The sequence below is a fragment of the Triturus cristatus genome, chromosome 5_2, assembly GCF_964204655.1.
Source record: "Triturus cristatus chromosome 5_2, aTriCri1.1, whole genome shotgun sequence".
In the NCBI taxonomy this organism is placed as follows: Eukaryota; Metazoa; Chordata; class Amphibia; order Caudata; family Salamandridae; genus Triturus; species Triturus cristatus.
Genome location: NC_140588.1, coordinates 100619166 through 100638085, shown reverse-complemented (window position 1 = coordinate 100638085; position 18920 = coordinate 100619166). Strand labels below are relative to the sequence as shown.

The 18920-nt window shown below is 42.2% G+C and overlaps 1 protein-coding gene across 3 annotated transcripts in view; it reads right to left on the bottom strand.

Moving 5' to 3' along the window:
- Positions 1–18920, bottom strand: part of CDH20 (cadherin 20) — a 1519872-nt gene that overhangs the window by 38183 nt on the left and 1462769 nt on the right. For all 3 annotated transcript variants that reach the window (XM_085606877.1, XM_085606876.1, XM_085606878.1), the window contains one exon: positions 12069–12256. In XM_085606877.1, coding sequence (XP_085463003.1) covers positions 12069–12256 — 188 coding nt within the window. The remainder of the gene's footprint in view (positions 1–12068; positions 12257–18920) is intronic.

The following is an 18920-nucleotide window of genomic DNA, read 5'->3' as shown; positions in this document are numbered from 1 at the left end:
CAGGTACTGTAAATTGTGCAATATTCTCACTAGAGTATTTTTGCGGCTGATATTTTACATGAGATTATAGTTTGAAGGCTTGGGATTTTCTATACATTCACATTCTTGTATTGTCCTGCCACCCAGTGGTTAGATTGAGAACTGCCTATGAGAACTTTTTGACAAAAAGAACAAAATCTAGTTTATTGATGGGTGCTTGTAATCAGACGTACCCCTTCCAAGATACCACGTGGCGAGCAAGAATACCGTTAAATAAAGTTCAATATTTTCATTATTTTCCATTTTTTTCACGTGTGGAATCAAAACTGCCTTTTTACTCCCTTCGGCCTCACAAGGAGGCTTGGAATGTTAAATTAGAAATAGTACAGATAACAAGGGATACATATATTTCTACTAGTAAGAAACGAGTGCCTATTTGTAGCATAAGTAAACATGTCGATCAAAACACAAATACTTATATTCCACAACACACCCACAATGATTGGCAGACAGAAGGCTAGACCGTGCTCTCTATTTTTCTGCTGGGAAAAATCGAATTAGCTCCGGGAAACAAATCACAGGGACGTAATGACAACCACAACTTCAAAACCATGAAAAACAAGAAGACTCCCAGGAACCCAATAACAATACCAATCCATGAAACGGAAACAAGACCTTGAAATGATTCTTAGCATGGAGGGGCCCACCTGAATCACAACTCAAATAGCACCAAGTGACCTAGAGGCCATAGAAATGGCGTAAACTGCACTACACTAAAACACTGTGCTGAAATAAGAAACCTAGGTTATGATTCTCAGTTTCACAGTAGAGGGGGTGCAGTAAAAAAAGATAGCAAAAAAATAGCATCCAATGGTACCTTTACCACCGGGTAAAAGTGCTGCAGAACCATAGAATTACAATTAAGTAACAATGGAATTGGAAATACCACGGACTGATGTTTCCGGTCGTAAAACAGATAAAATACCCTTATCCATGCGTGTTTTGTTTTGTTTGCATATTTTCCTCACCTTCTCGGAGAAGGTGGGAAATGCATGAGCAGCCTGTGGGTGTGGTGTTGGGTGAGGGAGTGGTTAGGGGCAATATGGGCAGTGGTGGCTCCTCCGCAGTGGCGGAGGAGCTTCGCCCAACCCCCGGCGCAGAGCCAGCAAACAAAAAACTAAACTCTAGCATCGTTTTATTTTTCGTTTGACGGCTCTGAGCCAGCTTGTGCATGGAGGGGTAGGGCATGGGAGGAGAGAGGAGGAGGGCTTGTGCACTCCCTAAGAACGCATATGTGTTTGGCCGGCCGCCTCATGCCAACCAAAACACACATGCACACTTAGGTTTCACCAGCCTGGCTGCATTCCACAGCTGGGCTGGAGAAACCCCACAGATTCCACGATCTGTGCGGAGTGTCTTCCTTGCCCGCTCAGGCCAGTCTGGCGCTGCTCTGCAGCACAGTTATTGGATGAATGGGAGTCTGTCCCAGGGGCTGCTGGGACCAGAAAGAGGCCAGCAGGAGGTAGGCAGCAGTGTCAGGTCCGTTTTTATTTATTATTAACACACCCCCCGCACGCTATTACCCCCACCCCGCGCTTCCCCCACCAGCCTCACCACCCTTTGTTTGTGGCGGCCACCACTGAATAGGGTAGAGAAGGGGGAAGCTCTCTTCTAGCAGGAGGGAGCATTATATTCTCTCTCCTGTTATGAAGAAAACCGTCCAATGATGTTTGGCTGCTGCCTCAGCCAACACAACATGGGCTTTGATTGGTTCTCTCACTCCCAGTAAAACCGATAGAGGAAAACCCCGAAAAAAATGTACGCATTAAAAACGCGTGTTTATTCTGTTCTGCATAACTTATAATAGCCAAAGGAGCTGTTTGTTTTTTCCGCTGTTAGTTTTCCCACAGACATTACTTACATTATTTAGGTCAACTGTATGCTCTTTGATGATTCTTAGCCATGCTAATCACTTCTTTAAATGTATGAATTAAGCAACAATATATATACACATACATACATATATAATATATATGGTAGTATGTTAGAGAAGTAATCCTTGTAGAAAATGCCCCCATGTTTACATTAGTTTCATTCCTGCTAACCTGTAAAAGTTATTAATGTTTTGAACCGTGTCAATGATTTTGCCTCATGGTAAACAAAGGGTAAATTATGCATGGTTTCTAATATAAGTTATCATTGCAAAGACGGATTTGAAAGAAAATGTGTATTTAAACTGCTCTGATATTAGAGCAGGGGAATCTGGACTTTGAAAGCTGCCCTTCTGGCAGGCATTGCTATGACACCTGCCCTTGGTCAGCAGACAAGATGGGGGTTCAGAAACACAGGTGGTGCTCTTGAGTCCCCAGCAGGCATCTCTCCTGTCAACATGTCCCCTTCAGTCCCTCAACCTGCATTGAAAGGGAAATGTATCCTGCGCTGACACGTGCTTCTGAGAGCCGCTGTAGCGTGTAACCTGCTCTCGGACTGGGGGAGGAGAGCGGGACTTCCGGTGAAAGAGGCAACAGGTACCTCAGACAGTGGTTTGGGAAGGGGACCGGAGACCAGATACAGGCTCTTTTAAATAATGGGGTCCTTCTATTAAATTCCATTGAACTATTTAAGGTATTTGTTTGGAAACGATGGTGGTGGGGAGGCGGGAGGTGGTGGGTTAATTTAGCCTTGGAACCAGGCTGCCTGTTCTCTTTCTCAGAGTGCAGCTTGCCGATCCTATTCAATCACTTAGAGACTGCATATCATAGTCTTGGATTTGTTAGAGTTCAAGAAAGTGTTCTTTGCCTTTAAAACTGATTTTGGAATGGCTACTTATTCCCTCACTAAGGGCCTCATTTATGAGGAAGTCACGCAGCACAGTAAGTCACCTTGCTGTGCTGCACATTTGGACTGGGAAAGGGCAGGGATATGGCGTATTCCTGTCCTTTCTTGTGCTGGCCCCCTTTTGGCAGCCTAACACCAAAACAGGCATCTCTCCACTATGGTGCAAGGGTGCAGTGTTACATACTGGATTGTTTTTTTGCTGGAAGGGGCACCGTCCTGCACAACAACAATCCTGGGAGGCATATTCCTCTTTCTATATGTGCTGCAGAGTGCAGCACACATAGAAAGAGGAAAAATGAGGAGAAACAGAGAAATTTCTCCTTATTACACCTACCCTGGGAAGGTGCAAGATTTTGGCGCATTCCCAGGTTTACACGTTCTTGTAAAACTGGGAATACGTAAATAAAACCGTGAGAGTTGCATAGGAATGCCCATGAAACGCCCATGGAACGCCTACCCAGGGCAGACTAACACAACGCAGGAATTTGCGCTGCATTGCGTTACTCCAGATTTTTGGAGCCGCGCAAAGTGGCTTTGCGAGGCTTCAAAAATCTGATTTAGAGGTTTGTGTCATGCATGTACTACGTTGCATGGTGCAAACGTGATGCATGCCTCTCTTACATATACTCCACATAGGACATTCAATGTAGAAAACCATTTACTTCCTAAAACAATGGCAAATGTAAGGTTATGCTAAGCCACCTGTAAAAAGCTGCATGGGCCTTAGAACCTATTTAAAATAAAACCATTGGTAACTTTTTTCAGAGAAGACTAAATAAAGCTGTAGATTCTCAGGATGGTGTGGGAGCTTGATCCACCATTGGATTGCCATCCACACTCAATAATATGTTTGCAGAAGTGCTCATTGAAATCAACCTATTCTCTTCCTTTGTTATCAGAAATGGCCAGGAGGAATATGTTGTTATCTGACTAAAGAGACTCCCCCAAAATAGTGCATAGTAAAACCCAGATACATCATCCTCTTACCTACTCCATCCCATAAGTCAAAGCCCCCTGGTTGAGGAATTCAGGACAAGATGACCCAAAAGAGGATGAACTACCTCCGGAGGACATACATACGGGTGGCCTGTCGATTATTGAATGCTGTCTAGTAGAACTAAAGGATTTACTATGCCCGCTAAAGGTGAAAGGACTGCTGAGCCGCAAAGAATAATTTTCACTCACAGGATACCAATATTCCAACTCCCCATCTAGAGAAATGGGTGCATCTTCTTACAGCAACTGGAGAATAGTTTGGGACCCATTTTTGAATTAACAGTAGGAGTGCTGTATAATCACAGTTAGTCTGCACAATATATTCTGTGTGACAAATACATGAAAAAGAAGAAAGAGGAGCCCAAGATGTTAAAATAAGCCTCATGATTAATGCAAATTTTGTGTGTACTTTAGAGATGTAACTGACAAAAGTGTGCATTAATATTGTGTTAAGGAATAACAAATTACATATGTTTGGTGATTTGTTTAATATTACACTTGTGACACTAATATTTTAAGACTTGCCATTTATAACTGTTGAAGTATATGCTGCAAGTATGGCTTATCGGCATGTAAAAGAGGGCACATAATGTAAGCTGTGCATTGTTAATTTAGCCTAACTGTAGGCCTGAAATTCATTTTCAAAGTATTTTTCAGCTATCGTTTGAATTCGCATTTGCTTGCACAGGGAAATTTTGCACGTTTCTCTTGTGTTCCCACTGGATGTATGACGTAACAACGCGAGTCATTACAACGCGTGCAGTTACATCGCAATCGTTACAACGACTGCGATGTTACTACGCTATGCCATTACAACGCAAGTCTTTACATCGACTTGCGCTAGATGGCGTGCTAGCATTAGAAAAGCGTAATTTACTATTCCAACTCCAGTCCACTTAACAGTAGGGAAGGTGTTGGGATAGTAAACTACACTATTTGTAATGTTAGCACGCCATCTAGCGCAAGTCGATGTAAAGACTTGCGTTGTAATGGCATCGCGTGGTTACATCGCGTTCGTTGTAACGACCGCGATGTAACAGCATCGCGGTGTACTGACTGCGATGTTAACGATGTTTCCCGTTCCCACTGCAGGTGGACAAGGCTTCATTAGTTGAGAGACAGAGTTATTGTTCCTAGTAAATGGAGAGCCCTGAGAAAACGAAATGCGATAACAGATGGGGACCAGTTCTCGTGGGTGAAGGAGATGGCACCAAGGACGTATGAAATACCCCAACGTGTGAACATGTGGGTGGAGAATAGAAGCTGGAGGATGCTGGAATAATGGAAAAATACTAGTAGTACTGTGGGAGGTGCCTTAATTCAGCAATTGCTTATGTTGTAACATAGTTAGAGACAGCTGACACTTCTGCTTTAGGACACTTTGAGGTACAGACCTCATCTTTGTTTTCACACTACATGACCCTGGTTGGAATACTTCTTAGGAGGGCTCTATTGGCTGACACCTTTTTGCATCTCTACTGAAGCTTATTTTGTCTGGCTTTTAGCCCTGTATGCCTGTTGCCTGTCTCTAATTGCATGTCCGACACCTGAGCTTTGTGTATTCCCTCTAGACAGCCACACACAATGGGAGCCTATGTGAGACTTGATGGGCCATCCTGGAAGGATGGGAGGGAAGGAGCTGGGCACAGCCTCACACTTACACCTAAACAGGCTGTGTCCTGTCCACACACAAAGGGCTGCATACACCCCTGTAGTGAGTCTGGGAACAGGGCAGGTAGGGAGGCCCTCAGTGCTCTTCAAAGACTCTTCTTTGAAGTCTCCCTCACTTCATAGGCACCACTGGTTATAAGGAATAGACCTCAGACTCCACTACTTCAGTACAGTTCTGGACCTGTGAATACTCTGCCAAGAAGAAGGACTGCTTTGCTGCTGAAAGGAATGCCACTTTACTGGACTGCTGCTCTGAAGGAACTGCACTTTTGCTGTGCTGATCTGCTGACCTCCTGGCCTGTGTGGGAAGGACTGGACCTGGATAAATTGACCCCCAGAAACCAGAGTGACTCCAAGGACTACTTGTCTGGCCTCCTTATCTGAAGTCTCAGGATCATCAAAGACTTCCAACTATCCTGCTTCTGCACCTGGATTCTGCCATCTATGAATCTGCCCTGCCAAGTGGTGCCAGCCCAGTCCTGGACCCTTGGAAGTGGGCCTACGGTGCTTGTATCAGCCACAACCATTCATCCTCTCTCAAACTGGTGCATCAGCGCCGTTGCATGGAATATGAACCAGCACATCACCCTTCTTGCGTAACCAGAACCGGCTCATTGCCTCTGCTGCGTTGATCGACCTGAATCATTGCCTTCAGAACCAACACTGCGCTACGCACTCCCTGGCTTGAGGTGTTCACATCTACATCGATGGCAGTCTCAATGACAACGACAAGAATTCTGCAGTGAGCCTCTGTGCTGATCGGAGCCAACGCATTGCTGCTGCACAGATCAGGACCAGCTCATTGCTGCCACGAGGATGGACACTGGTGCATCGCTTCTACATCGACACATCGCTTCAGCTGCATCATGTATCCTTCTCTTCTACAGGAGTCTTGATGTCGACGCAACCCGGATTATGCTCAGCTGTCCAGGCCTGGTTCCTGTCGCTGGCCCGCGCTCTATCGCAGTCAGTCTGAACTTTTGACTTTCCTGGTCCAGTGCGACCAGATATTCCTTGTTGGCATTTAGTTATATGTGGCGCTATTTTCACTCAATAATTCAAAAATCAAAATCACGAGTTCTAGTTATTGGATTTTTGTCACTTTGTTCCTGTTTTATTTATGAAATTAGGAAGTATTTTACTAACCTGGTGTTGAATCTTTTTGTGTGGTGTTTCACTGTTTTACCGTTTGAAGTGTTGCACAAATACATTGCCTCTTAAGTTAAGCCTGCCTGCTCTGTGCCACACTACCAGAGGGTGAGCGAAGTTTAATTTAGGGTGTGTTTGTGACTTACCCTGACTAGAATTGTGGTTATTGCTTTACTAGAGTTTGTATCGCAGTCATACAGGAACCCAAATTCTAACGACCATGATATGTGCAGCTAACAGAACCATGCTCCTGTGCAGGACATATCATCAAAATAATTGGGCCTGTACCTTCAACTGGTATGACTGAGCTGTGTTGTTCGTGAGTTTGTGATATGACAATACTTCCTCTTCTAAAGAAAACTTTCTTGTTCTGCATCCTCGACTTGTCTCGGGCTTCCAGACATTTACAAGTAGCTTCTTCTCTTAAGTGCCCTAATTCATTGTGTGATGTTTTTTTGTTTTTGACCTCGTCAGCCTCTGGGGAAGACATCAGTCGTAATAGCCATTTGCAAAGAGGAATCTCCCAAAGGCATTTCCTTTCTTAGTTTCTTTTTGTTCCACTGTCAGATTGTAGTAACAAAACTACTACTTGTGCTCTTAGTGTACCTATCAATTTGTTCACTTTCCCACCATCTGTGAATGTGAGGGTCTGGACAAAGATACTATTCTCCTGAAAGTGTCGATCATTTCATCTGAACAAAATACAATGGTTGTATGGCAACCTATTTACACACCACAAAGCCTGAAGCAAACATGGGATTTTGGATTAATGGCTAGCGCCATTCATTCTCTAACGCAATCCTGATTGTTAGGAATATGTAGCGTAGAAATATTTTTCAATGAAACCAAAGGTCATTTTATGACAAAAACGACTGAAAAAATAAATTAAACATCTAAAATCAGGACTGATGTTTGATTAATATACAAATCATATTCTTACATTAACTGATTTTTCAGCTGGGGGTAAGAAATTTCTGCATCCCTTCTGGACCTCTGTGGCTGAGCCAGACTTTGATAGATACCGTGGCTACAAACCCCCCAGGAGAACCGTGGGAAATGATATGCTCCTCTACAATGTCTTTGTTAGACATGATAACCTTCAGCGTGGTCATCTTACTTTTGCAATATAATTTAATTTTCCTATTTGTTAGATTTCATTTGGAAGCAAAAAGCACTATCTGGATTCTTCAGAAATCCCTCAGATGTTGATTCCTGATGCTGTTCATTGGAGAACTCTATTTTTTCTTCCCCACCATGGAGGCCGCCATCATCTGCATTCGACACTGTCAAACATCTGGACCTCCTTCACACTCTTGAACAAAGCATGGGCTGTGGAGGCACAGTCCTCGCGTGATTCTCCTCTTACCTAACCAACCGCTCCCAAATTGTGAAAATGGGCAGCTCGTTCTTGAGAGCAGTCAATGTTAATCAAAGGGTCCCTCAAGGCTCAATCTTCTCCCCAACCCTCTTTAACCTGTATCTAGAACTACTATGTGTCATTCTCAGAAATGCTGGGATTCTCGTCCACCTCTACACTGACAACACTCAAATATACATGAAAATGTTTTCCCCTGAAGACCTTGCACTCCTTTCAATCACGCTCCTAAAGATTCAAAACTGAATGTCTAACTATCTTCTAAAACTCAACCCAGCTAAAACAGAATTTCTTTGGATCTCACCTCTGAAAGCAAAGACACTAGTACAGGTATGGATGCCCAACTTCCCTGCCCTGGATGGCTGCCTTACCATTGTCTAGAGTGCTAGATCCCTTGGTATCACCCATGACAAGTATCTAAACCTCCACAGCCGCATCACAGCCATGGCCAAAGTGCATGACACCAACTCAAGCAGCTATGGGGCATCAGATAATTGATCTCCCTTAAAAGTGTGTTGCAGTCTCTCGTCCTCTCCGGACTAGATTACATAATTGCCCTTCTCTCTGTCATTCCCAAAGTTCATCTAGGTCCACTGAGAGCAACACTACATACAGCAGCGTGCTTTGTGTTAGGTCTCAAGGAATATGACCATATTTCCTTGGCTTTCCATTGAAGCTCGGGCCCAATTCAAAACAGCCTGCATTTCCCACAGAGCACCGCACTCCTCTTCATTCTCATATCTAAGTGAGAAACTGAAATTCTCTGGAGCAAATAGGGCTCCAGAAATGCCCAATCCCTGCTCCTGGAATTACCCACCTTCAGTTGAGAATGGTACATGAGCCAGTCATTCTCTGGTAGTGCTACAAGAATCTGGAACTCCTTACCTCCACCCCTTTGCCTAATAACCTGCATAGCCGCCTTCAAAAAGGACCATAAGCTCCTCCTGTTTGATGGACACCTGGGTTAATTCACCCTCAACTATACCCAAGTTCTCTATCCAGGAGACAAAATACATTTACTGTGTGTCTCCACTATCCTAACTGATGCTTGAACCCTGTGCATCCCTTGTCCAATGGCTGCATTTGTCCTGGCCGCAGCTTACGATTGCTGTACCCTTGTATCATGCTACTGTTGTAAAGTGCTCTGATGCCTTCGGGCCATGTCCGCACTATATAAAATTGCAAAAATAAAATAATTACAAATTATGTCACGTGTTTCACGCTTGGCTCATCAGGCTTTACGTTTTATCTTCAAACACTGCATTAATCATGAATCTTCCATAGGCTGGCCAGTTGAGTTGTGTAGGGCTGAGAACAGTTATGGAAACTAAGAAGGTGTGAGTCTCTCCAAACTTGTTTCACAAGTCAGGACAATTTCTGAAATTGTTTCTCAGCAAATTGTTTCTACACAAATACAATCATCACAAGAAAAGCATTGCAAATATGCCCAAAAACAAATCAATGCCTGCATGAGACCTACTGCCTGTTAGGCAACATGCCATTTGTAGACTGGGCTGCTTAAAAGTGTAAAAGTATCCACAGTATGTGCCTTTATCGGACATGGGGTGGATTGACTTTAAGGGCTATATGGAGACACCCCACTTTGATACCTACTCCCAGCAAGGACATGGATGACAAATGACATTCTAGATGGTCCATTACTTCCTTCCTTTTCTTTAACTAAAAACACTGCACCATTTTCAGCGTTATTTCTGTTTCTTGGCCTGAGCCTGGTGGCCCCCCTTGCGGTCCGTTCAGCCCCCGTCTAGAGGGTTCACTACAGAGTTTGAAGATCTCTGCCTTAACATCACATTATTTTGGATTTTGACATTGTCTACAGTGAAATCCCAGCGCTAGAAAATCCACCTCTGATTTGGAGTAAGTACCATTGTTGCGGCATGAATTCCAGTCCTGCCATAATGCGTAAAAACAAATCGATGGAGCCATATTGGTTTTGTGGTGTATTGGGCAGCATCATGGAAGGAGTCTTTAGATAAAACTTGAGGCCAACCACTACATGATAGTAGAATGCAAAGCAAGTGAAACTGTAACAGATTGATGCTGCAAAACTAAAATATGTGTTCATCAGCTATACCTGCATATGTTTAGAATCACTGTTATCTTATGAATAATTATGATGAACAGCATGAGAATATGAGCCATGTGCCATCACTGAAGCCTGGAGTTGTACATGTCTGTGGCAAAAAAAATCCGAGTGTCTGACCCTTCCACCCAATGAAGGTACTACTGGCTTGCCTGTGATTGAATGTTTAGCAGTGTCTGTCATTATTCAGTCATATAGAGACGCACATAAGATGCAAGTTGCATCAGGTAATTGTCTGTGTCTACTAATGTGACGGTCTAATGATTAAACCTGCTTTTGGCATCCATCTTGTATAGAAGAGCAAACGTTCATATATTTTCCCATCTCTGACTGATGGTGGCCAATGTGTGATTCTTAAAAGATATGGAGGACACCCTTCAACAGGGCCAGAAATACTGCTTCTGGAGTTTAGGCATAAATTAGGATTGCAAAATGTTCAATAATAACCACGCCCTGCTGTTTCCCTCAATGAATTAGTGTAGGAAAAATGCAACATTCGGATTTGCACATCCCAAAACGGGGGAAAACTCGCAGCATTACCATGTTATCTCCCATTGCGAGGTACCGAATGTGGAATGATGCAATAATACTTAACCCAGTAAATACAGCACCCTACCAAAATTGTATTCACGGGTGTGGTATCTCTATCCTCAAATGCGATGAATAATGAGAGCCAGGGGTCTAATTCTGAATTTTGCAGACCCTGCGGTGCAGGGTGGCCCTAACCCTTCAAGGGACCCCCAACACCTCAGGGGGACCATTCAGTCAGTGACCATTGACTATCTATGGGATACGAGATACCTCTGGGCCCCTCATCACATGATGCAGGAGGGCCCCATCATTTTGTGTAACACCAACGATGAGGTCCTTAGTCTAACAACTACAACAGAGGATGAAAACATGCTGCTTGCGATATGTTTGTGTTTTATTCATATGGACACTTAGTAAAGCAAAGGGGTGACAGCACGTCTTTCTGTCAGTGTGAGCTGTGAGATGTGAGCCAGGGCCAGACTGAGAACACAAAGCAGCCCAGCCAAATTTATCGGACTGGCCCCGGGGAGGGGACGGGGGTTGGGCGAGGGTGCAAGTGTGAAGCACTGCTGCTTAACTAAACCGGCCTCCAGCTCTGCTACTTTTTCTTATGGGGGGCGATATTGCAGCACTGCTGCAAAAACAGCCCACAGTAACAAAACCAGCACCCACTGCTCCAAAACTCACACCCTTCCAGCCTCCTGGGGAAACGCCCTATGCCCGCTACAGCCAGTCCGGCCCTGATGTGACCTCTAGCATGCATGAAATGATCTGCGGAATATGTCTCGAGAGCTATGGTGAAAGGGTACCAGTTACCCCTCAAGTGACATTCTGAAGACTTCGCTTCAGCCCTGAGCAGCACAATACAGAATGAGCAAACCGTTTCCCAGATGGCGTTTTTAAGACTGCCACTTCGAGACTAATTAGCATTTATGGATCTTCCGGCGACAATTAAGAAAAAGCATGGATTTATTGGTTTACAAATGATCTAACTCTTACTTTATAGCTGTTTATGCAGCACCGGGGTGAAAAGTGTACACAGAGCAAAAGCAAATATTAATTACATGGTTTTGGGCTGTCGTGCAATTAAGCATCAAACCATGTTTAAAGAAATAAGAGGCGCAGTTGGATGTTAAGGAGAGGATGATAAAATATTCATTAATTGTATTAATCAAAAGAAACCTCCTCTCAGCCACTCCATTCTGCAGGCTGAAATCAGACATGCTACTCTGAATGTAACCTTGGTGGATACATAGGCATTGTATTACATAAAACACAATTAAATATAGCATGTCCCTGCCAATCAAAACTCGATGCCCATAAAATGGCCACCTCGGCAGTCTTTGTCAATGCACCGCTCTGAATGGTAGGATAGGATAGTATAACGAGGGCTAGATTAATTTTGGAAACAAAGGAAATGGCTACCTTTCCGACCGTGATGACGGCAGCTTGGGAATTCGGATCCGTACTGATGTCAAAGAAGTCCCGCCCATCTCCGTCGACGATGCTGTACTTCATTTCCGCATTTACGCCTTCATCGAGGTCTTTGGCGAGAATTCGGCCCACTAAGGAAGTGATGGGGGCCGATTCCAGCACACTCATCTGGTAATGCTCTGTTGGGACAAAGGAAAATAAAACACAGTGCAACTGATGAACAAGTCAATTTTACTAGTAGTGTTAGTAGTAGTTAGTCTGGTCCTCTCTGTAGTAAACTTTACTACAGAGAGGGCCAGACCAAGACCGTGATTTGCATTGTTGTTATGCTTTTAGTTATGCTTTTAGTAGCACAGCGAGATGTTACCTCTACTTATGAATCTGGGCTAACTAGCCTCTCCCTCGAGAAGGCAAGAGATGCAGCCATTGACTCTCCCAAAAATCCTCTTTATAGGAAGAAATGTGCTCATCAATCAGTTTATCCGTTTCATTACAAGGCGTGAGAAGGCAAATAATGAAAACAAACCATACATACCTTTATAATCCTCCTTCCATATTTGGTACAAATCCCAATTCGAGTGTAAACTCCTATGATCACCAAAGTGGGGACTCCAAATCGGGTACAATTTGTGCCCCATCAGGTGTTTGCTTACTCAATGTTTGGCTTGTAAAAACCTAGCACAAATCATGCAAGCACATAGTTCAAATGTTGGATTTGCACACATAGAGAATGGGGAAATCATGCAGAATTAGACAGATACCCTGTATTCCAGGAATCAAACTTGTAATGGTGTGAAAATTTCTCTCCTCCAAGATATGACCCGCGCTCTTTTGGAATTTACCGGGTGCACAATTTGGAACCTATATTACGTGAAATAACAGCCTAAGTGTTATTGAGGGAATTATAGGCCTCCTTTAGAGTCCGTAAAGACTTAGATGGATATCCTGTCCACCTTATTACAAGTGCCGTTGGATATATATTAGGGCTTCCGGTTTTATGGTATTTATTTTTTTAACATTTCCGTCTGTATTTATCCATATTTATTTTTCGGTAATTTTATCTGTATTTATCCATATTTATTTTGTGTTTTGCGCTTAAATGAAGTCGTAAAACTGTACATTTTCATATTTATTTAACTGATAGATGCACACTCATACTTTGATATCTGTCATGTTTTAGCTATTAAAGCTGCCAAATATTACATAACAATACATCCACTGGTAAATGCTAGCATTATTCCACACATGTATATCAACATGTTGTTATTTAAAGAAATGTCATCCTATTTTTTAATTTCCCATGCTTTCAATCTGCTCAGCAGTTGGGCTATAATTCATGAAAGACAGCACGGAAAGTCACTTAAAAGCAGCACAATTTTCTGTATTTATCCACTTTTAAAAATCAATGCAGACAGAAAACACATTGTTTTCTGTCTGTATTTATCTGTGAAAATCTGTAAAATTGGAAAACAGGGAGCCTTAGATATAGTGCACTTGTAATACGGTGGACTGGATATCCGTCACGATTGTGAAAGAGTAACACTTATGCCTAACACTAAATCAGGCCCTAAGTGATGTGTGATATTCCTGTTTTCCAACTACCCAGAGCCCAGAACAGCTGAGTGTTGACTTTCACTCAGGTGTTGCTTAACATACCAGTGTGTGTTGCTTCACTGACATGATTTAACTGAGGCAGCTCCCTTATCCCATGTGTTTATCGTGACAACTCTGTGATCAATACACTGCATTGATTGTGTGTTAGCAGCAGCCCTGATGTGTGGCCACTCTGACATTTCTTCAGCAAACAGTGCTCTTTTCAAAAAGGGATCGATGCTGCCACATCACATTGGACACTTGGCCTCCACAAGACAGCGCTTTGTTCAAGCCCATTCACTCACTCAAGGGCTAGATGAAAGATCATTGATTGGCAAATTCTATAGCAATATCTCAAGATACGACACTTTTAAAAAAAGAAAGCATCGGCAAAGCCAGTAGATCTGGCTTTCATGTCGAGCAATGACTAAACCAATTCATAAAAGCCACTGAAGTGAAGAAAAAACAAAAAATGCCTGCTTACTGTATGAAATACACGTATGTGCGAAATCCTTTAACATGCCATGATTCAGAGAGCTTTTGAGATGTAAATAGTCCCTTATGGATTGTAATACAAGCCCTGCATAGGAAATAGAAAGAAACACCAAAACTGCTAATAGCACGAGGTACAACAGTAATACTCCTGAGTGCGAGCCAAATAACAGACTAACATACCCACCGCTCAAATTACTCTCGTATTTCACTATACTAATGCATCACTAATCCTTTATGGGTTCCAGAGTAGCATGCTACTTGCTGAAAAAGCGCTTCAACCCGTCATCAGGGGTAGCAAGCGCTATATAAATGCAAACCTTTTCCCTCTTCTATACCTCCACTATCCTTCTCAATCCAACTAACTGACTAACATATCCACCACTCAAATTACTTTCATATTTTGCTATACTAATTCACCACTAATCCTTTATGGGTTCCAGAGTAGCATGCCACTCACTGTAAAAGTGCTTCAACACCTCATCAGGGGTAAAAAGTGCTATATAAATGCAAACCTTTTCCCTCTTCTATCCCTCCACCATCCTTCTCAATCCAAATAACTGACTAACATGTCACCACTCAAATTATTTTTATATTTCACTATACTAATTCACCACTAATCCTTTATGGGTTCCGAAGAAGCATGCTACTCGCCAAAAAAACACTTTGGTGCCTCATCAGTGGTTGTAAATGCTATATAAATGCAATTACAATACAAAGCCAGCTCTATGTATATTTGTTTGAATTGGTAACACAGTGTCAAGCAGACAACTACCCTGTCAAACCTGCACTAAAACTCAAAATTAAAAGCACACACTTAGCTATTTTAACACTTAACAAGGTTAAATATTGCCCTATTAATATTGGAATGACCTACGATATACTCTGGTTAAATTCTAAATGAAAATAATGTTTGCATATAAATGTAAGCCAGAATGTATATAACTGTAAGCATGTTACAACATCTTTCATTCGCTCAGGATCAACAATAAAGAAATTTTTAGAGCTGTACCTTTATTTTCATAGTAACTGTTCAGGCCTTGAAACCTAGAGGCCTGCAAAGTTCACGTAATTTAATTATGCAAAATTTTGGCAAAATGACATGAAATCACCCATAATTACACAAAATGCCAATGCATCATTTCTCACTGTATTTACTCATCAAATTTTGGAACAAGGGCACATTTCACAAAAGCACCGCTAAGAACAGATGCTTGTGTTCTGTTGTTCGAGTGAGTTTGCGGTCAACTTTAACTGCGAATGGCGCGCTGCACTGTAAATAATTATTGTGGATGGTGATGTAAAGAAGTAATTTTTGTTTTTTTGTGAACCAGTGTAATGCCAAAATTTCATGAATTATGCCAGAGTAACTTAAATTTCGCCAAGTCCTATTTGAAACCAAACACTGCACCAAATGATAGACAGCCCAGTTGCTACTGGATTCAGTGTCTCAAAGCGAGCTCTGTGGGTTCATGCACCACCTGCAGTGTTCAGTGCGTCATCTGAATTTCACAGGTTTGAATCCACATCTTTGAAATTTAATAAAATAAATACAATGTATTTATTAAACTGTTCTTAGTACAGGTATTCTTTGCATTCATGCTGAGCAGTCACTTTGTGTTTGTTTCAATTGCACTTATCTGTGGAAGGGGTGCAGCTTGGTCAGTATGATTGGGGGGAGGGGACTTCAGATTTCCCAACAGACACACTGGGACATCTTGTTAAAACACATTATATGAACAGCAGGACATGAGGTGGCTTAAGGGGCAATGGAAAGAAACAGGAGAGCGGATTGTTTGTTAGAGGTACTTAAAACACACTATTTTTCAAACTAATCCACATTTTTTAATGTGCCTTCAAAACATAGAAGAGAGAGTGTGAGTGAGTGTGTGTTTTTGTAATTGTGGATATGTGAGAATCCCAGGTGATATCCAACAGACACCTCACATTACCAGACTGAATGCACCTGTACCCAACTATTTACTACATAATTTATTATTTATAGGGGGTGTAACACTCCAAACATCCCCCCTGGAGCTGCACCCCTGATCCGTGGTAACTTAAAAATCAAGTAAGACAATACAGCTTGAACTGGGTTAATGACAATACAGTGGTTAATTTGTGACAGTGGTGGGCATCATTAGACTTTAACCCAGGCGCAGAGAAAAAAGGCAGGAAAAGAACCGAGGGGGTGAAGAGAAAGATAGGAAAACAGTGCCAAAGAGAGACATCAGGGATGACTAACAGCAGGATAAATGGAGAGGATGTGTAGGGTGGTTGACGAGAGATGAAATCAGGTTCATGCCGCATTGGTAATCCGCAACCCTTGAAATTGGTCATGCGAGTGACAAGAGCATACTAAAAATATCCGGCCCTACACTTATTATTTATTTATTTTTTCAACAAATTAAGCATTGCAAGTCCACTTTGCAACCCCAAACTTCCAGTCAAAAACACCACAAAGTTATGTGTTTTCTACAAGTGGGATCTTACAAAAATGTCTTCTACTTGACTGGATCATGCATTATAATACTTGAGTGACATAATGCAGTTATACATTCTTGCACAAACCCAAGGCTAGCCTATCCAGGAACAATCCTTCCAAACATGGCTGTGCCCATCATTTAATAAGCAAACCCATTGAGGTTTCTCCAACCTCATTTGATGTATAAGTCTTATCATTAACTCCGCACTAAATGCTCTGTTACCAAAAACCTCTACACTGATCGTTCACAGAAACGATTTAGACAATCTTAATCCCAAATGAAAACATTAGAGTTCAATTATTTAACATAACAACTGCTCTGCTTTCTTCAAAGAGTGGTATAAACCATCTGACACAACATGAAAGACTCTGAAAAAGACACAAAGAGGTGACATGCATTACAAGCTTCACAGAGGACGCATTTTAACTCAGAAGAACATATGCCTATATGCTAAAGTATTAAACCCCGCCAAGGATGAAAGAAAAGCAACATCGCTCCAGTAAACAATCCATTTTCAACAAATGGTAAGGGAATATTTTTAAAAAATGTATTTCAAAGTAAAAAAGACAAAAGCAGAGAATGCATAAAGAACAAACATTGGCAAAGCCAATAGGTCTGGCGTTGGCTGTCAGCCTTCTGACTTTGTCAATGCTTGTTTAGTTTTGACATGATTTTTGCAACACTATATGGTTGAGGGAGCTGCCAGCCCTTGCCAACAAAAATGAAACATGGCTTTAAGGAAAACTATTTTTTGGTCTCAAAAAGAGCAAATTGCTATGCTTGTCCCTGGCACTGAAGGGAACTGCTTTTTAGAAGATGTGGTCTTTGCAAAGTGAAATACCAGAATGCTGTCACTCACAGTAAAGTTAGCCAGTGGCTGAAGTGGAATGAACCATTGCTGCATGCTACATTCTATAATGGGAGAAAGAAGAATGCAAATGACACATCAACAGACCAACTGATGAAGAGGGCTGGCTGAAGGCTCTTATAAGTAAGTATATTATACATATAATTTTAGTAAAATCAAAAGCTCTTGGCTAAGGCCAGACATAACAATTGTGCTATTTTTGGATGTCCTCCAAGTAATGCTCTATACCTCAAATACAGCCAGCTCTATTTTCAAGTGGCATAAGTACAGAGTTTGACATGCCTAGCAAACATGTGACCATCAACTCTAATAAAAAGGCAACTTTACTGCACACAAGAATTAAAAACTGTTGAAATCATCATTTCGGAATCGACTGTCAGATCCAGACTCACAAAATTCTAGTCTGGTGTGTCCATCATACGTCCAGAAGGGCCAAAACCATGGCATATTTTCTCAATAACTACTGACTATGAAAAGCCGCTCGATTTAGATTTATTACATGCACATTTTTCTTAGAGCCATACCCTTAGAATTTGCAAAGGAGCCACCCATTCTGCACCTGTTATTGGAGGCCACTTTCCCACAAGGAGCCTCTTCTTCATCTTCTGCTAAATAATCCAAAACTGAACCTTGATAATCTAACTGCTGAGCAATGTAATTCTAATCTATCCATTTGCACCATGATTTGGAAGAAGCTGGTTCTTTCTTAGCTTCAAATTGACAGCTCAATTTAGGTTTGACAAGGGCACAGTGATAAATATGGCTGTTTGTGAACATCTTTTCTGCTTGTATAATTCAAGATGACTATTTTGTTGGTTCCTCCCGGCCCACGCCTGGCTCTGAGACCTATATTTGTGTTCCTCTGTAACTAGATTGAGGGATGCCAAAGGTGTTGGCTATTCAATCCTGTTCTTTTATTAACTTCTTCTCTTCTTGACAAGTAGCTGAAAGTTGCATAAAATGTCTCCTTCCATATTTGCAACAGTAAGTATTGTCTTATGATACTTCGTTTTTTTGCTTTTTTGTTGAACTTGTTTCTTAATCCACTCTGCAACCTCCTTGGTGGTCCAGAGGCCTCCTCCTGACATCGAAAAGACTCATATTTATGGTGAAGCAACTGGGGGCCGTATTATATATGCAGCACACTTTCCTCGTTTGCTCCATGGTGTACCTTTAAATAGGTGCACCATGCACAAACAAGCAAGGTGCGCCTTATTACCGTGAATATGCTGCCCCAGGGCAGCTGCAAACTTGTGCTTCCCTGGCAGCAGCACATTTAAGAGAAAATGGAGCGGCTGCTTCAAAGCCACTCCGTGTTTTACTATGCAGGCGGTAATGCGGGGATCGACATTTCCTTCCAGTGAGTGCCTGTGCCCACCTTCTAGGGGATGTCTGGGGGGGTCT